General features: G+C 41.8%; 1 protein-coding gene and 1 long non-coding RNA gene across 4 annotated transcripts; one reads left to right on the top strand and one right to left on the bottom strand.

Moving 5' to 3' along the window:
* Nucleotides 1–4411: 4411 nt before the first annotated feature.
* Nucleotides 4412–14797, bottom strand: LOC115109706 (L-lactate dehydrogenase B-A chain). 3 transcript variants are annotated; one of them, XM_029634958.2, is made up of 8 exons: nt 14701–14797; nt 11581–11717; nt 10840–10957; nt 10438–10611; nt 9789–9962; nt 7069–7186; nt 6219–6342; nt 4412–6001 (listed from the first exon to the last, which is right to left on the bottom strand). In XM_029634958.2, the coding sequence occupies exons 2-8, from the start codon at nt 11707–11709 to the stop codon at nt 5834–5836; spliced, it is 1005 nt and encodes a 334-aa protein (XP_029490818.1). In that variant the 5' UTR covers nt 11710–11717; nt 14701–14797; the 3' UTR covers nt 4412–5833. The 3 variants fall into 3 exon arrangements, with proteins under 3 accessions (XP_029490818.1, XP_029490817.1, XP_029490816.1); XM_029634957.2 differs by lacking the exon at nt 14701–14797 and adding an exon at nt 13642–13729; XM_029634956.2 differs by lacking the exon at nt 14701–14797 and adding an exon at nt 12275–12577.
* Nucleotides 14798–17863: 3066 nt separating this feature from the next.
* LOC115109001 (uncharacterized) lies at nt 17864–20011 on the top strand. The gene is made up of 4 exons (XR_003860457.2): nt 17864–17963; nt 18614–18745; nt 19211–19303; nt 19435–20011. It is a non-coding gene; the product is annotated as an uncharacterized LOC115109001 (long non-coding RNA).
* Nucleotides 20012–20600: the final 589 nt, after the last annotated feature.

Here is a 20600-nt window from a genome sequence, read left to right as displayed (position 1 = left end):
AGCTATACAGAGGCAACATGCATAATGCAACAAACTATTAAGAACAATATATACATGCCACACAACTCACTTTGGGCATGCAAACCATCCCACAAGTTCAGAGATATGAGTGAGTCCAGTTGTTGATGGGCAGAGACAGAGATGTTGCTCTGCCACTGCTTGAGGTGGACTGCATTGTATTGGGTAACCTGTATGCTCAAGAGGATGGGCAGATGTCCGTCCCCCTAGTAACATCCCTAATAACCTACCAGGACACAGTCACACAGGTCAGTAGCCCCATTTATACCTGGTTCTAACTTGCATAATTTGTCCTGACCTTGTCGACATTCTGATTGTCTACTCCTGTATGAAAATGTGGACACAATAAAGGACACATTGTGATGAGAACATCGTGCCCACCTTTCTGAGATAGTCAACACGCATGTCTGGATATCTTGCAAGTGTAGACATATCTACACAGAGAAAGAATTTAAATCCTCATTATTCCACCCCAAAATTGACAGGTGGCACCATTGACTGATTACATCAATATGTCTTACAATAAATACATTATTTCAAAGGAATAGCTGTGAAATGCTTTGCATAAAGGAAAGGACCAGAATCTGGTCACAATGCAGAAACAGTGGATGGTTGAGACACATTTTAATACCATGTGTAGACACATTTATGGAAATGTGGGCACAATCCGAATGTAGACAAGATCAGGACAAAGGACCCATGTTAGCACAAGGTACAAACAGGGCTAGAGTGTTTGCAAGGCAGGTTTATGGTACCCCCTAAACTCTAAGGCTCTGGTTGTGGGGGATAGGGAGTAGAGTGGACAGCTCAGGATTGTGAGGTGCTGAAAACAGTCACCAACCTTCAGGGAATTCGTATCATGCTCTGTTTTCCATGTAATGAAACTCCTGTGTTCAGAGAGGTCGAAACATCACATCTTAGTGCCTTTCCATGACGCAGGGCAGAGTTGGTTCGGAAGAAAAAAAACTTATTTGTAAACTTTTAACTCTGAATCAGATATTTTGACCCGGTGGATGAACTTTGTGTCTAGAGTGATGACAGTTTGAACAGCACCTCGCTGTTAGTGCACGGTGGCTTACGTATTTACGCACGAGGTGTGAAGGAATGTCCCCATATAATACCCAGTTCATGACTAACGGGGACCAGGGACAGTCAATACATTTAATAAGAAGCCATCTACTTGTACGGTCGGGGCCAAAAGTTTTGAGAATGAAACAAATATTAATTTCCACAAAGTTTGCTGCTTCAGTGTCTTTAGATATTTTTGTCAGATGTTACTATGGAATACTGAAGTATAATTACAAACATTTCATAAGTGCCAAAGGCTTTAATTGACAATTACATGAAGTGGATGCAAAGAGTCAATATTTGCAGTGTTGACCCTTCTTTTTCAAGACTTCTGCAATCCGCCCTGGCATGCTGTCAATTAACTTCTGGGCCACAAGGAGGGCAGCCCATTCTTGCATAATCAATGCTTGGAGTTTGTCAGAATTTGTGGGGTTTTGTTTGTCCACCCGCCTCTTGAGGATTGACCACAAGTTCTCAATGGGATTAAGGTCTGGGGAGTTTCCTGGCCACGGATCCAAAATATCAATGTTTTGTTCCCCGAGCCAATTATCACTTTTGCCTTATGACAAGGTGCTCCATCATGCTGGAAAAGGCATTGTTCGTCACCAAACTGCTCCTGGATGGTTGGGAGAAATTGCTCTCGGAGGATGCGTTGGTACCATTCTTTATTCATGGCTGTGTTCTTAGGCAAAATTGTGAGTGAGTCCACTCCCTTGGCTGAGAAGCAACCCCACACATGAATAGTCTCAGGATGCTTTACTGTTGGCATGACACAGGACTGATGGTAGCACTCACCTTGTCTTCTCCGGACAAGCTTTTTTCCGGATGCCCCAAACAATCGGAAAGGGGATTCATCAGAGAAAATGACTGTTTCCCAGTCCTCAGCAGTCCAATCCCTGTACCTTTTGCAGAATATCAGTCTGTCCCTGATGTTTTTCCTGGAGAAAAGTGGCTTCTTTGCTGCCCTTCTTGACACTAGGCCATCCCCCAAGTCTTCGCCTCACTGTGCATGCAGATGCACTCACACCTGCCTGCTGCCATTCCTGAGCAAGCTCTGTACTGGTGGTGCCCCAATCCCGCATCTGAATCAACTTTAGGAGATGGTCCTGGCGCTTGCTGGACTTTCTTGGGTGCCCTGAAGCCTTCTTCACAACAATTGAACCGCTCTCCTTGAAGTTCTTGATGATCTGATAAATGGTTGATTTAGGAGCAATATCCTTGCCTGTGAAGCCTTTTTTGAGCAAAGCAATGATGACGGCACGTGTTTCCTTGCAGGTAACAATGGTTGACAAAGGAAGAACAATGATTCCAAGCACCACCCTCCTTTTGAAGCTTCCAGTCTGTTATTCTAACTCAATCAGCATGAGAGAGTGATCTTCAGCCTTGTCCTCGTCAACACTCACACCTGTGTTAACGAGAGAATCATTGACATGATGTCAGCTTGTCCTTTTGTGGCAGGGCTGAAATGCAGTGGATATGTTTTGTTGGGATTCAGTTCATTTGCATGGCAAAGAGGGACTTTGCAATTAATTGCAATTCATCTGATCACTCTTCATAACATTCTGGAGTATATGCAAATTGCCATCATACAAACTGAGGCAGCAGACTTTGTGAAAATGAATATTTGTGTCATTCTCAAAACTTTTGGCCATGACTGTAGATGCAAATACCATATTTAGTAGAGAGCAACTGAAGAAAGACATCATATAGAAATTAAAGTAAGTAAACTATTTGCCTAAATATAGGGATAATGATGTGCTTTGATATACTGTATCGGAGAACTCTTCTAGGCTTAATGCATTCTTGAATGTTATTTTCATTAATAACCGGTGGTTGAAAGTGTAACAAATGGCATGATTATTCTAATTCTCATTTTGTAGGAACATGTACCCTTTTACGCATGTATATTGGTTTGCTAGGGTGCTTTTACAGTAGCATACAAATATTTCTCACAATACATAATGATATAAAGACATTCTATTGTTAGTTCAGACCTCAACGACTCTTTTGCTCACGCTACTCTTGGTTACATTAATGTCTCATCCTTGGAGCGCGCCCCAGGTAACCACATTTTACGCGCATTCTACAGACCGCTCAAAACTATAATTTTGGTTTATTAAAAGTGCATTGAATATAAGTTACAATAACATCTATTGTCTGTACTTAGTTTCAGCGGAGAAACTGGACTCCTTGGGCGATACTGTACTTAAAAAGCGCGCGTAATAAAGAGCTTTCTCTTTTTATGCATAAAGTGATTGTGTAACGTCTACGTTAGGCAATACAATTGTGTGCATTTGTTCCATATGTGAATGTTTATTTAGTATGTAGTGGCCTTGTGGTTAGAGTGTCCGCCCTGAGATTGGGAGTTCGATCCCTTTGCCAAGTCATACCAAAGACTGTAAAAGTGGGACCCAATGCCTCTCTGCTTGGCATTAAGGAGAAAGATTGCTGGTTAGGCCCTGCGATAGATTAGCGTCCTCTTCAGGGTCAAGCTGCCTCGCGCTACAGAAACAGGAGATGAGCCGTTCCGGCTCGTTTGTGGAATGCTAATTACATTATTGTTGCCAAAGTTATAGAAATTAAAGGGATTTTGATAACTATGTGTAAAGAGTGGCCCACCAGTTGTATGAAAGGTTTAGCAAAAATATTTAAAAAGTACAGTCAATGTATGGGTCCCAATTTGTTAGAGCGAGGACACCATCGTTTCATATCAGAGGGCAGAAAAGGGGATACCATGAAATTGGGGAGAAAATCATGTAATTTATAAATATTTGATAGTCCAATTGTATTGACACAGTCTTCCGCTGGGCTCATTTTTATATAGGGGTTTCCCCTCTTCTAATCACCCTGACAGGTGATTAGAAGACGAATGAAAACATGTCTACGCCTGTCCTCAGGCTACTTACAGTAACTCTAGTGACACAGGACTGTCACGCCACCATAATTAACAGCAGTAACACCACTCTGAACACCATTCGAACCCACTTCACCTTGGTCACACGATGTTTACATTCTCCTCACAGTGAAAGGTTGCCACATCACACTGATGTGGGATGACATGACAGACACGTTTCTACTGGCCAGACTGAGGGCACATGCTATGGTGTGTTGTTAGGACAAGTACTGTGACACTCCAGTACATACGGCAATGTTTGACACCTGAGCATAAATGGAAGAAAAAAAAACTGGTGCTCTACGTAGTATATTGTGTTTGTACATGCATGTATGAAATTATCATGAAAATACAGAAATTATGCTTCTATATCTGAACCAAATAAATTGTTGATTAATAATGGTTTCAATCATTCTGAAAACAAAGATTGAGGACTTTGTTCATTCCAACAACAATAAACACTTTTATTTTACACATCCAACATGATTAACAACCCTTAAATAACCCTTCACTTTAAAAAGGGAAAAATGACTGAAGCATTTGATGATCCCACATCTGAATGAGATGGTTTTTATATAGCCTAGCACTTTCCCAGGTTTTTATATAGCGCTTTTTCAGGGAAACAAAGTCGCTTCAATCTGCACCTTTCCCAGTTAGGCAGCCATGTGCAAAGTAAGCCTAACACCTAATGCTCTTGACCACGAGACCAAACACCCAGATGCCAGGAAAGCTATGAAGATTACAAGTGTATAAGATAACAGCAGTGACACTGTGAAAGTGTATTTTTGGAACCCGTGTCATTTTTTAACTGTGTGGCTCAGTTGTTAAAGGGCAACTGCACTTCCTGATTACCTCTCGTTTTAGATTTGGTTCATTAGAAATGCTAGCGGCCATAACTGAATTCAAACTTGAGTTGGTTTCGGAGTCTGGTATGATGTGGGTGTTTGCAGGTGGGAAGAATTAGTCAAATGATTTAGCCAATTAGCTTCAGCCAGCTGGTGTGCGACTATGGCAAAATTGGATTCTCTTTGCATAGCATATCGCCGGGGCTAGTTATGGACTGTCAAACAAATGACAATGTAAAATACCATATTTTCACATTGAACACCTTTTAGTTCTCATCAAATGCTTTCAATACATGTCTATATTTAAATTATAATTAGTTTGAGGTTTTTAAGTCATTGACATTTTTAGCTATTGGAACTTTAACATATTGGCCCATGTGCATTGTGTAATTTACTAATGGTCCCTAACTAGCCCAATATGGATATCCAAAGTAAACTCAAATTTACCATAGGCATTAAGATTGGATCATTTGCAGCTTCACCTCCCGAATTGATGATTAATTGTGTGCTGCCAGCTGTGGGCAGGAATGAAACAACCCCAACCTTCATTTACGTTGTGATGCAGTCACGACCACAAGTCACAACATTTTGGATGAGAATGACTTTATGACCAAAATGATCCCATTTACACTTTGTAGTAAATTTTCCACATAGGCGGTTTTATAAAGGAAAAGTTGTTTTTTAGGGGCAGTTGCTCTTTAAGAGCGAGGCTAGCAATGCAAAAGCTGTGGGTTTAATTCCCACACGGATCAAAAACACATATTAGAACTATATGCAATCACTGTACTGTAAGTCGCTTTACATAAAAGCGTCCGTCTGCTAAGTGGCATATGTTGAGTAATAGGTGATAAGGAGTGTTGGGGCTATGTCCCAATTATCTCTCCTTTCTCCCAAAGTGTGCACTTGATTTTAGATTTGTGGGAAGTAGTGAACGAATGCACACTAGAGGAGAAAGGAGATATTGAGTGTTGAGTGGAATGTGGCGCCCCTTGGTGTTCTGTTTGCGTTGCTACACGTCTGTCAGGTCCTTCTGGATGTCCCACAGTGTGTCAGCGCTCTGTTTTATCTGGCCGATCTCGTCGTCCGTCAGGGTCATGTTGACCACGCTGGCCACGCCCCCAGCATTCAGCACGCACGGCAGGCTCAAGTACACCTCGTCATCGATCCCGTACATGCCCTGTCGAGCAACGGCATCATCTCCTTGAGTTTTGTGCATAGGTGTGTACATGTCCATATGCCTGTTTGTTTATCTGTTACATATCTGTCGTGTAAGCATTTACATACAACAGACTGTGCGTTGTCAAGGAATAACCGCACACCTCCAGTGGTGTGAGAAGGCACAAGGCCAAGTGTGCGTGTGTGCATACAGTACGTGCATGGAGTGTGTCTCTCACCTTCACCATTGTGGAGACAGGGTGGATCCTGTTCATGTTCCTGATGAGGCTCTCAGTGAGGTCAGCTACACTCAGGCCAATGGCCCAGTTAGTATAGCCCTTCAACTTGATCACCTCATAGGCACTGGAACACACAATTACATTTTATTTTATTTTAGTAGCCTTGAGGTTTGAGAAGCGTGCCAGTAACCAGACGGTTGCCAGTTCGAATCCCAGGGCTGACAGGGGAAAATCTTGACTCCTGGCTGTCCCCAGTCCACCTGGTCGTGCTGCTGTTTCAATGATTCTGCCTGCGGCTATGGAACCCTGACCTGTTTACCGGACGTGCTACCTTGTCCCAGACCTGCTGGTTTCGACTCTCCCTCTACCGCACCTGCTGTCTCAAACCTCTGAATGCTTGGCTATGAAAATCCAACTGACATTTACTCTTGAGGTACTGACCTGTTGCACCTTCTACAACCACTGTGATTATTATTTGACCCTGCTGGTCATCTATGAACATCTTGAAGAACAATCTGGCCTTAATGGCCATGTACTCTTATAATCTCCACCCGGCACAGCCAGAATAGGACTGGCCACCCTTCAGATCCTGGATCCTCTCTATGATTCTTCTAGGGAGTTTGTCCTAGCCACTGTGCATTGCTTGCTCTCTGGGGTTTTAGGCTGGGTTTCTGTATAGCACTTTGTGACATCTACTGATGTAAAAAGGGCTTTTTAAATACATTTGATTTGTCCTATGGGGACAGCCGAAAACCCTTTTAGGTTCTAGATTACACTCTTAGGGGGGAAAAAGTGTTTACAACAAAAGTAGAGGTAATAGTTTGTGTTGGTACGGTGCTGTGTACATTACCTGTCAACCACCTGTTTGTGAGTCTCCTTCCAGTTCTCCTGGTCAGCATCAGTACCAATGTCAGGGTTCAGTGTCTGCAGGTTGACACCTGCTACGTTAGTGCCGCTCCACACAGGGACTGGAACACACACCCACACTTAACCTTATTACCCGTTATCTCCTTAAAGGCCCAGTGCAGTCAAAAAAACGTGATCCTGTGTTTTATATACATTTCCACACTGAGGTTGGAATAATACTGTGAAATTGTGAGGAATGATGATAATGCCCTTTTAGTGTAAGAGATGTTTGAAAAGACCGCCTGAAATTTCAGCCTGTTTTGGTGGGACTGAGATTTGGCCTGCCTAGTGACATCACCAGGCGGTAAATTAGTTAATAGACCAGTAAGAAACCTCTGGCCATAACAGCTAGTTTTCCCCTCCCACTCACAGACAGTCCTAGCAAAATTATTGCTAAGAAGCTATTTTGGACCATTTTAATTCAAAACAATTACAGTAAGGTACTTAATTGTTACCCAGAAATGATTTGATATTGAGATAAAAATAGCTGCATTGGACCTGTAGGGCCCAGACAGCCCAGATTAACAGATCTCTGTCCCTCACCTTTATCACAGTAACCCTCAAGAATGGGGGGCTACTTATAGTCTAAGAATTCAGTAGCACATTTGAATGGAATACATACGTTTTCAGACTTCCTGAGTGTGTATTCGTTAACACTTATTTGGTTACTACATGATTCCATATGTGTTATTTGATACTTTTGATGTCTTCACTATTATTCTACAATGTAGAAAATAGTAAAAAATAAAGAAAAACCTTGGAAAGAGTAGGTGTCCAAACCTTTGACTGGTACTGTACGTACGTTTGTGTTTATGGTTAATAATAAGGACAAATAAAATAAAATAAATAACATTTATATTTGAAATTCTTCAAAGTAGCCCCCCTTTGCCTTGATGACAGCTTAGCATACTCTTGGCATTCTCTCAACCAGCTTCATGAGGTAGTCACCTGGAACGCATTACAATTAACAGGTGTGACTTGTTAAGTTAATTTGTGGAATTTCTTTCCTTAATGCGTTTAAGCCAATCAGTTGTGTTGTGACAAGGTCGGGTGGTATACAGAAGATAGCCATATTTGGTCAAATGGCAAGAACAGCTCAAATAAGCAAAGAGAAACGACAGTCCATCATTACTTTAAACATGAAGGTCAGTCAATCCGGAAAATGGCAAGTTTCTTCAAGTGCAGTCGCAAAAACCATCAAGCGCTATGACGAAACTGGCTCTCATGGGGACCGCCACAGGAAAAGAAAAGACCCAGAGTTACCTCTGCTGCAGAGGATAAGTTCATTAGAGAGTTACCAGCCTCAGAAATTGCAGCCCAAATAAATGCTTCACAGACTTCAAGTAAGAGACATCTCAATATCAACTGTTCCGAGGAGACTGTGTGAATCAGACCTTCCGTCGAATTGCTGCAAAGAAACCACTACTAAAGGACACCAATAATAAGAAGCAACTTGCTTGGGCCAAGAAACAGGAGCAACGGTCATTGGACCGGTAGACAGCTGTCCTTTGGTCTGATGAGTCCAAATTTGAGATTTTGGTTCCAAACATCCGTGTCTTTGTGAGATGCAGAGTAGGTGAACGGATGATCTCCACATGTGTGGTTCCCACCATGAAGCACTGAGGAGGTGGTGTGATGGTGCTTTGCTGGTGACACTGTCAGTGATTTATTTAGAATTCAAGGCACACTTAACCAGCATGGCTACCACAGCATTCTGCAGTGATACGCCATTCCATCTGGTTTGCACTTAGTGGGACTGTCATTTGTTTTTTAACAGGACCATGACCCAACACACCTCCAGGCTGTGTACGGGCTATTTGACCAAGAATGAGAGTGATAGAGTGCTGCATCAGATGACCTGGCCTCCACAATCACCAGACCTCAACCCAATTGAGATGTTTTGGGATGAGTTGGACTGCAGAGTGAAGGATAAGCACCCAACAAGTGCTCAGCATATGTGGGAACTCCTTCAACTGTTGGAAAAGCATTTCAGGTGAAGCTGGCCGAGAGAATGCCAAGAGTGTGCAAAGGGTGGCTACTTTAAAGAATCAAAATATATATATTTAAAATTTTACCCCCTTTTCTTCCCAATTTTGTGGTATCCAATTGTTAGTATCTTGTCTCATCGCTACAACTCCCGTACAGGCTCGGGAGAGACGAAGGTCGAAAGCCATGCGTCTTCCAAAACACAACCCAACCAAGCCGCACTGCTTCTTAACACAGCGCACATCCAACCCGGAAGCCAGCCGCACCAATGTGTCGGAGGAAACACCGTGCACCTGGCGACCTGGTTAGCGCGCACTGCGCCCGGCCCGCCACAGGAGTCGCTGGTGTGCGATGAGACAAGGATATCCCTGCCAGCCAAACCCTCCCTAACCCGGACGACGCTAGGCCAATTGTGCGTCACCCCATGGACCTCCCGGTCACCGCCGGCTGCGACAGAGCCTGGGCACAAACCCAGAATCTCTGGTAGCACAGCCCTAGACCACTGCGCCACCCAGGAGGCCTCTCTAAAATATATTTAGATTTGTTTAACACTTTTTTGATCTTCACATGATTTCATGTGTTATGTCATAGTTTTGATGTCTTCACTACTATTCTACAATGTAGAAGTACCCGTCAAAGCTTTTGACTGGTACTGTACGTATGCACGCACGCACTCACCACTGGTGTCTCCGTGTTCTCCCAGGATCCATCCGTTGAAGCTGGTAGCATGGATGCCCAGTTTTTCAGCCATCAGGTAACGGAAACGGGCAGAGTCCAGGTTGGTGCCGCTGCCAATGACACGGTGCTTGGGCAGGCCGCTCAACTTCCAGGTCACGTAGGTCAGCACATCAACTACAGCCAGGGAGAGATTTCTGGGGTTAGACTTCCATAACAAGTCATTGGATGAACACTACTGTATCTGGTGTGAGTTTGTATCTGTGTTAGTGTGTATCTACGTGTGTGTAGCTGGGATGTGTAAGCGTTTGCAGTAAGTGTGTGTAGGTACTACAGTATATGTAGGTGTGAGTGTCTGCAGAGCCATATATTTACATATCTAAATAAATGGCTCTGAGTCTATGGTGTCTGTGTGTGAGAGTGTACTTGGTGTGTGTATATTTAGGTGTGTATGTACCAGTGGAGGCTGGTGGGAGGAGCTATAGGAGGACGGGCTCATTGTAATGGCTGGAATGGAATGGAGCCAAACATGGTTTCCATATGTTTTATACCGTTCCATTAATTCCATTCCAGCCATTACAATGAGCCCATCCTCCTATAGCTCCTCCTACCAGCCTCCACTGGTATATACAGTATGCATATGTGAGTGTACCTGGGTTGGAGACCACAATGATGATGCACTTGGGGGAGTGTTTTATGATCTGAGGGATGATGTGTTTGAAGATGTTGACGTTCCTCTGAACCAGGTTCAACCTGCTCTCTCCCTCCTGCTGACGAACGCCCGCAGTTACCACGACGATACGAGAGTTCGCCGTCACAGAGTAGTCTGACCGTGGGAGAATATCAAATCAATGAGAGTACTGTATATCATTTTTGTCTAGTATATCATTAATAGAATAATGCATTCATACATTTCCCTTTCACCCTTTTCCCATCCCCCCTTCATACACTTCCCCTCCCAGAGAGTACTTCATTTAACACACAGACATTTGACATGCAGTTTGTGTCCATCTTGGTTTTATGGTCTCCTGGTGACGAATTGCTACACACTCACCTTTGCTGGCGACTATCTTGGGCGTTTTGAGGAAGAGGCTGCCATGCTGCAGATCCATCATCTCTCCCTTCAACTTGTCCTCCATCACATCCACCAAGGCCAGCTCATCAGCCAGCTCCTGAAGAGAGAGAGAAAGGGGGGGGGGGGGGTAAGATGTGATGAATGTACAATGACTGTGCAGTTATTCTTTCCACCTTGACTTCACCATGATGGGCATTTGGAGAATAAAATATATTTCAACCATTGACCCCTCTTTGCATGACTTCAAAAATAAGATACTCCTAAAACTCATTGGCCACATTGCTGCAGCTGTCATCCCGAGAAATAATTATGTTGGTAAAACTGCCTAGGAATAATACCCTCTTCATAACAGATTATAAACACAATTATAATCCCTTCTGAGCTAATATCAGTCTAAGCAATGGTAGTCAATTACACATATTCTGCATGTGCCTGTCTAAAAGCCTGTTTTATAGTTTAGCAACAAAGTACTGAACATTATAATAATACTGTAATAAGGAGGGAATGGATGGACATGTAATATTGAGAGAAGATCAGTAGACAGAGAGTAAACTTGCCCTGAGACATGACAGTAGACTCCTATGGCATCTAAGGAGTCTACAGCCATGTCTCAGAGTAAAGAGTAATCCAGGGTCAATGCAGTAGACTAAACACCATAATACTGTAGCTCTAGGGGGTAGTAATATGACAGGAGTATAAACACAGCAGGTCTGGTCTTACCCTGAGCAGGATACTGACAGCACAGGCCATGCCGACCTGGCCGACCCCCACCACTGTCACCTTGTTCCTGGCGGGCTCAGGTGTCCCACTGAACAGGGGAGTGATGAGCTTCTGAAGGATAGAGGCCATGTTCAATGCTATGAAGAGAGAAAGGGGAAAGAGGTGGAGAAACAGAAGTGGTCTTTCACATGTCCAAAGACATACGACAAAATGGTCATCTGTTTCCTTTCCTTTTTCCCTCTGTAGCTTCGTTGGTAGATCGTGGCTCTTGCAACGCCAGGATAGTAGGTTAGAGTCCTGGGACCAACCATACGTATTTTTTAAAAAAATGTATGCTAGGATGAATGTAAGTCTCTTTGGATAAATGGCATACATTATAAACCCTATCAACCAAGCTGGCCAAACACGTTGGTCGACCTTGGTAGGGTGAATTTAGGTTTCACTAAATAAGTAATGCATTCATGAAAAACAGCCTGCGTTGCTTTAAAACGGCAGGCTGGCAGCACTGCACGGAGATTACGGATGAAGGTTAAATACATTTGATTCTACAGCTCGTAGTCCTATGTGACTTTCACCTCCTACACCCGTTTCCTACACACACATCAACATCTGAGCCCCAACCCTTATAACCGAGCAGAGCTGATACTAGCAGGACACCCTGAACCTCCCCAGGTATAATACAACAAATACTTGCTTTGTTTGACGATGCTCCGAGCTGCGAGGTATAAATACCACCATGTAATCAACATGTCAGACTAGACGAGAGTTACGGTGCCTTCCCCCTGCACCCACAACACCTCACAACGGCTGTATCCAAATCCAGACAGGGCAGGTGGGAGGAATCAGATAGGTGAGCTGCAGCACTGCAATCAGGGCATGTGACACAGGCCTAAAACGAGGGTGCACTACAAAAAGCGCCACAGTGACAGCACAGAGCTCTACTGTAGTTTGCTGCTGCTCTCGCTCTCCCCCCTGTGCTCCAACGGCCTGGTGAAGGCTCTACTAATCGGATGCCAAACTTGACTGCAGACTGTTAAAAAGGAGTTATCCTGTAATCCTGTAATGTCACAGGCTCCATCTGGTGCACTTGTCCTGCTTCTCTGATGACTATAGACGATATGTATCCAGTACATGGGCAGTGCTAAACAACCGCATAATGTGTTATGAAGAGGGTTTTATTCCTAGACAGTGTTACCAAAATAATGATTTCCCGGGATGACAGCTGCAGCAATGTGGCCAAATTAGGAGTAACTTGTTTTTTAAAATCATGCAAAGACATTATGGGTCAATGGTTGAAATACATCTTATTCCTCAAATGCCCATAATGGTGAGGTCAATAAGAATTAAGTACAGGGTAGTGCCGCAAAATTGTCAATCTTATTAAGTGAATGTTGAATGACATCGTCCTCCAGTCACGGCGTGCATAAATACATTGAGCGATAATGCGCTTGATCCTTATCCGCTTGGCAAGGTCATCCGTGTAGGCCAGGAACAATACATTGTTTCCATTATAATATTTTGTACTACTAGAAAAACAAATATAAATTGTCCATGCCGTAAAGATGATACTAGGCAGGCCAATACAATAGTCAGATGAATGAGAAGGGACGAACACCGTTAAATTTGCGCAATCCATAATCTCTTGGGTATGGCACGTCGCCAACACATTCAATTTCAAAACAATCCCACTTTCGCAAAGCAGACAGACAGTCGTTCCATCTTCGCGCAATCTGCTAAATAGACAATATGGCCGAGGGTAGACGACATCGGAGATCAAATAAGGGGATAAATTGGCAGTACATATTTTAATCTTAAACTTTATACACAATTTTAAGAGTATTTTGTTTGGATAGGCTAGAAAATTCTAGAATACGATGCGAATTTTATTTAGGCCTAACACACATATTTCAACATCTCAGCCGATTTCATCTGTGTTTATAATAAATAATCACCACAATTTTAGAAAGCACGATACACTAATTGTCCATAACATGACATCCAAAACTAATTTGAAGGAAAAGATCTTCAGTACACACATCCCTTTTCCTTGATAAAAATTACCCTCTGTCTCAGGGAGAATGTACCGCATGGGATTCTGGTTGCTCTTGTCAATACGTGACTGCCTTGTCCCAGGCGGAAGCTGTCGCCCAAGAGTAATGGATGCGACAATTAAGCAGTGCGGTAAAGTACTTTAAAAAAATACTTTGAATTACTACTTAAGCAGTTTTTTGCAGAATCTGTATTTGACAACTTTTACTTAACTACATTCCTAAAGAAAATAGCATACTTTTTACTCCATACATTTTCCCTGACACACAAAAGTACTTGTTACTAGCATGTCAGGAAAATAGTCCAATTCATGCACTTATCAAGAGAACATCCCTGGTCATCCCTATTGCCTCTGTGACACTCACTAAACACAAATGCTTTGTTTGTAAATTATGTCTACGTGTTGGAGTGTGCCACTGGCTATCTGTAAAAAGAAAAAAAAGAAAATGGTGCCTTCTGGTTTAATATAGGGAATTTTAAATTATTTATACTTTTTCAATACTTTAGTTTATTTTAGCAATTACATTTACTTTTGACACTTAAGTATATTTGAAACCAAATACTTTTGCTCAAGTATGATTTTACTGGGTGAATTTCACTTTTACTCGAAAAATGTTATATTAAAAATGTATCTTTACTTTTACTCAAGTATGACAATTGGGTACTTTTTCCACCACTGCAATTAAGTAGCCTTAAGATTGTTACACATACCTTGTGTACTGTGTTCAAAATTCAATGTTCCTGTTGCTTTTCACCAGTCGTTCTGCATTAGTTTGTTTCTTGCCAATCAATGACATGACAAGGCCTTAATCAGTATACCACGATTAATCAACCAATAGCCTAAATATCTAGGGTCAATAGGCAGATTGAAATTGCAGCAGTGCATCATATAGGCTCAGGTAGCCCCTGTACAGATGGGTATTGCACACCATCATCATTGGTTAATAATGCATGCTTCACATACTTCAACACCCAAACATTAGACACTGGTTATTGGTATTGGACCCTCTCACCACTGCTCTTTCACTTGTTCCAAAGTCTAAATTAAAGTATATTTACAGTAAGTCTTACCCTTGGCTTGTCGTCTTCTCTCCTAGTCCTCTCTCCTTGCCTGCTGCCTCCTGAGTGCAGGTAATCAACTCTAAGCCCTAAACTTCCATCCCCCACAGGAAGTGTACTGCCTCTAACAGGTGACCTGACATGTCAGCTGTTCATGTACTTCATCACCATAAGACACTCTTTCAAATACCAAAATCCTGTCACCTCATCTGTACTGATCTGAAGACCCACCCTAATGATGAACGTCCACCAGTTTTCACCTGTCAAGCCTTTTACAATCAGTGCAGAGAAAGGATTCGTCTAGGGACTCATCTTTCTGAAGGATTCTTGATCCCCTCCTGGATCAAGATCCCAGTTGTCTAAGATGTTTTGAGCAATTAAAAATGGAACGCCTTGTGTGCACTTCCGGTAATACCGTATACCCCGGCCCGGTATGGTACACAAACCGGATGAAAATCTAGATACCACCCAACCCTATAAATATGTAGTTTTATGTGATGGCGCAAAAAATCTGACTGTTGAAAGTCTTATCAGAAACTCATATTTAAAACTAAAATCACAACTACTGGCAATGGTCAGTCTGTAAAGAGGCATCTAAAGTGGAATCAAAACATTACCTTCCTTATCAGCCACAATCCTTGAAAAACAAGACAAAACACTGTTGTTTCTACATTGTTTCTATCATTATTAGAACATTAACCAACTATGGTGGGGTGTTAAAACCTGATTGCATTCATGTCGTAGTCTTTCCTCTATACCCCCATAGGGGGGAAACCATCTTCCCTCTTATCTTTTAGTATGCCTAATGAGTCATTACCAATGACCAGTTGGGCTGGGGACAATTACATGTCTATTCAATCAATTCAGTAAGTAAACTGAAATTCCAATTACCTTGCATTCAATTAAGAAAATTTGCATTTAAAATTAGAATTAAAGTTTATGTCTAGAACTGACACGGAATTCAAATTGAATCAACCCCAATCCTGCTGATCAGTAGCCCAGCCCAGGGTAGGTGGACTACAGGCAGGACAGCTATGACTATAGCAGGTAGAGAGCGGTGTGCTAGGCGGTTGTTAACTGAAGGATGTGTTTGATAAGGCCGCTGTCTTACATCTTATATGGCTGTTGATAAGGCCGCCATTTTGAATTGCTATTTGTTGATAAAGCTGATATTTGTTTCGTTACTCGGTGAGGCCAAGCTTCTTCTTGAGGGACTCAGGCATCTCTGGGGGATGGGGACGGGGCAGGCGGAAGTAGACCTTCACAGAGTCGTAGATGGACCACTGCAGGGCGGTCAGGGTACCGATCATGATGATACGGGCCACCAGACCCTTCCACACACCTGAGAAGGAAGGACGAACGGAGGGAAGAAAGAGCAAGAGAAATAAAAGGCAAACTGTTTAAACTCCGATCAAATTGATATTTGAATATCCCATTACACCATTTAAAAATATCAAAGGTCAACAACTAATGATGGTTACTCTGAAACAGGTGGTAATAGGTACTGCAAGTATGCACTGGTAGTATTCAAGTGAGGCTGCCCAGTGCAGGTAATGGGCTGGGGAGCAGGTAGACTGTTCGCACAGGCCTTTGGCTCAAGCAACTGTCCAGCCAGAAAGCTGCCTGGGGCACCTGGGCTGGAGCTGCAATCAGCCCTCAGAGAGAGATCTAAGGAGTGTGTTAACACCATCAATCTACATTCTAAACCAGTGGTTCTTAACTGGTTGTGCCTCAGGACCCAAATTCAACCAGGTTGTCTCAGTCGCAAACCAATATTTGTGTTGTGAAAAAAGGCCATACAAATAAATAAATCCAGATTGTGTTATGCCATGATAGTAAATGTGACAATAATATGACAAAAGGAACAACATTCCCACCTTTTTCATTGTCAATAATTCAATTTTGCCCATATTATTGATTAAGAATGTTAATAAGCTTACTGATTTGAGACCACAAAACCAACTAAACAACGCTAATAGTTCCATATTAAAAATACTGGGATTGAAGTAAAATTGCTCAGGGATTTAATTATTCAAAAATCTAGGTTCATTATCATTTCTAAAAACGTTCTACCTCGTTTTAGTTGTTTAAATTCAATGAGCATTTTCAAATGTTTATTTAACATTCAAAACCTCAGTTTGGGTTGCAACACACCAGCTGAGAATTGCCGTTCTAAAAACAGTTAGAATGGGCAATAGGATAGCCTGCCTTTGTCTGTAGAACTTCTGGAAAGAATCCAGTACTCACCTTTGGGTCCGAGTTTCTTGAGTAGTCCGATGGCGCTGCTGCCACTCTCCTTGTTCAGTACAGACACCACAGAGTCAGCAGGGTGAGACACAATGGCACAGAAACACACCAGCTGAAGGGGAGAGCACAAACACCAGGGATGTGATCAAGACAACATAGGAAATCTGGATTTTGACTAAGGGCAGCAGTCTCAAACATACAGCCAAATATGGCCTGCTAACAGATTTAACGTGACCTGATTATTTTTTTTTATGACCATTTCTTCAATGATTTTAAATGCAGTTCATCCACCTACAGTGCATTCGGGAAAATATTCAGACCCCTTGACTTCTTGCATATTTTGTTAAGTTACAGCCTCATTCTAAAATTGATTAAATAGAACATCAACCTACACACCCCATAACGACAAAGTGAAAACAGGTTATTTGTGTGCAAATGTATTAAAAACACAAAACAGAAATATTCACTGGCTTTACTCAAAGCCTGTGGCATGTCAGTAGTAAAGATTGAAAAAAAGTGGGCCTAGACAGCTGCCTTGGGGAATTCCTGATTCTGCCTGGATTATGTTGGCGAGGCTTCCATTAAAGAACACCCTCTGACAGGTAACTCTTTATCCACAATATAGCAGGGGGTGTAAAGCCATAACACAAGTTCTTCCATCAGCAGACTATGATCGATAATGTCAAAAGCCAAACAAAACAGCTCCCACAATCTTTTATCATCAATCTCTCTCAACCAATCATCAGTAATTTGTGCTGTGCTTGTTAAAGGTCCTTCCTAATAAGCATGCTGAAAGTCTGTTGTCAATTTGTTTACAGTAAAATAGCATGGTATCCGGTCAAACAATTTTTCTAAGGGTTGTTAACAGGCTGATTGGTTGGCTATTTGAGCCAGTAAAAGAGGGCTTTACTATTCTTGGGTAGCGGAATTACTTTGGCTTCCCTCCAGGCATGCTATTATCCTCTCTACACACATTTTCCACGAAATGTCGAAAATATTTGTGGAAAACGTTCAATAATATTATTCAAGTACGATACGCCTTTAGCTAGCTATATTGCCAGAGTACGTTATATATTTGCACGTTGATAAGATGTGTAGTTAACGGCCGTGATGTCTGTAGCTATTGGTGGGATTGCTAGTAAATTAGCAGTGCATTTACTCGCCTCAGCGCTGTTTCTAACCGTCGTCATTTTTGTGTACGTTTTATGTTAACCGAAATAGCTATGTAAAATATTAGCTACCTAGCTTACCAAAAAATGCATCGTCAGCAAACATTACAGTAAAACTGAAAACATGGTGCCCCTGCAATTTAATGTTTGCCTGCTAAGCAAGCTAGCCAGGCATACCAGCCAGGCAGAGAGTGGAACGAACAATACGTAGCTAGCTAGCTACACCTGTCCTTGCAGAAACCTTCGTGTTCTTCATGTATTCACAACAATGTTGAAGGCAGCACTGCAAACGTTGACCTTGTGCAGTACTTATCTCGTCAATAATCTAACAGCCAAACTAGCTAAATGTAATAACTGGGCTGGCTAGTAAGATAGATAACAAGCAGCTCTTCCAAGTCAGCTAGGATTGCGATGTTTCCATTTTTTAGCTAGCTAGCTATTTAAAGCTTAAGCCATTGGTTTATTTTCCTGACATTGTCATAGATTTTAATAGAACTCCTCTTCTTTAGGATTAGGTATTCAAGTATTCAGACGTTCCTGAGTACTGATACAGAGCTCATTCTCGAGGCAGCTAATGAAGCACACATGAAGGATGGAACACTACTGGAAAATCTGTCTGAAAGGATCTTGAGCACACTCAGGTACAAAATACAGCTGAATGAAAATAGTCAATGTAGGTAAAAAAATGTATATTGATTTAAGTATTTTGTGTTGTCTTAACCTAATATTCTAATCTACAATTAAATATGCATTATAGATTAGTCTGAACATTCTCACTCTGCACATGCTTTGGGAGAGGGTTCCCAATAGCATTCTGGCTCTCAGATCATATGTTGTCCTATTCAGAAGATGTTTCTCTCTCTCATTAAGGAAGAGTTTGGAAGAATTGCAACTGTTGCTCTTGAGTCCACTTTAATGCAGAAGCTGGATGAATATACACCAAAATTATTGGACTTGTTTAAGTCAAGAGGAGGTGCTGTAAAGGAGGACATGCAGAAAATCCTTGAAGTCCTGTACAGTAACACCTTCACAATAGTATATAGGTTATACTGTATGTATTTAATGCCGGTATTAAATGCAATTATTTGTATAACATCATATTACAGTGCAACACCATCTAGGAAAGAAGAGACCGTGTGATCTGTGGCCTGATCATATCCCCCGGCGAGAGAGTTGAAGATCTTATCACAGAATACAAGGTAAAGGTTTTATTTTTGTATCCTTATTTATCTCTAAATTAGATGTCTTCCTTTCTTTCCCTCTCTCTCCTCTCAAGTTGCACAGTTAATCTAGTAGACTAGTCTGTTATTTTTTATTTTTTTTCACTCAGGATGCTGACAACACCATGATCCGAGAGGACCTCGTTCAGCATGTGATCAAGGAGCACTGTGAAGGATCTGCATCGAAGGAGCAGAGGTCCTGGCTGGTATTCCCAGTCTTACACAGTCATGTAACTTGCTTATGGGCCTCAGATTTAAGCCATAGATAAGGTACCCCAAAGAACTGAAGTATACCTTTTGAGGTGGTCCAACAAGTATTCTTTGAACTTGATGATCTTAGGACATCCCTATGGGTCCAAGCTCTAAAAATGAAGTTACTTGTTTTCAGAGATATCTGAGAACTCTCAAATGGCCACTCACAAACTGTGGTCTAAACCCTACTCAGTAAGGTGAAAAGCTAGGTAGTATAGGAGCTACAGTTTACATGATGCTCTTTGTCAGGTGAAGTCATAAGAGACATTGTGAATTTCTGTTTTAAAAAACTTTGTTATAAAACTTACTCCATATGCACTAGTGGATATCTGAGTTTTTTTTGTCAGGTGCAAGCTATCTGGATGTAACTTTACCTAAGGAGGCAAAGTATAGTTATATACCCAGAATGCTTACAGATGATTGTCACGGCTGGCTGAAGGACTGGACCAAAGTGCAGCATGGTAAGCGTACATTTTCTCTTTATTCAAAAATGACGCCGACAAAACGAAGAACAAAAACCAAACTGTGAAGCTTTGGGCTATGTGCCCTGAAAAAAGACAACGTTAACTTCCCACAAAACAGGTGGGGAAAAGGGTAACTAAGTATGGTTCTCAATCAGAGACAACGATAGACAGCCTCTGATTGAGAACCACACCCGGCCAAACATATAGAAATAGAAAATCATAGAACATAGACTGCCCACCCAAACCACACCCTAACACTGTTTCTTTTAGCATATTCCCTTGTATAGAAATAATAATTTTTGGTAAATTATCCCAAGTATATTGAGGTAACTATTTGCATCAGCTTTTAAGTATAGTTGTTAGTATATATTTGAGTAGTAGGAACCCAATTTAAATACATTTTACTAACCTGAGTACCACAAGTAACTGAGTAAAAAACATTTGTAGATAAAACAGAATATCAATCACGATACTGAGTAAATTCAGCAAATTAAACTTACTTAATGTAATCAGTTACAGAACTAATATTGTATCTGAAACTTAGTTCTGGGACTTGAAGG

This window comes from Oncorhynchus nerka, linkage group LG25 (assembly GCF_034236695.1).
Source record: "Oncorhynchus nerka isolate Pitt River linkage group LG25, Oner_Uvic_2.0, whole genome shotgun sequence".
Lineage (NCBI taxonomy): Eukaryota > Metazoa > Chordata > Actinopteri > Salmoniformes > Salmonidae > Oncorhynchus > Oncorhynchus nerka.
Note: the sequence above shows the minus strand (reverse complement) of the source record. Positions and strands in the feature narration are given on the sequence as shown.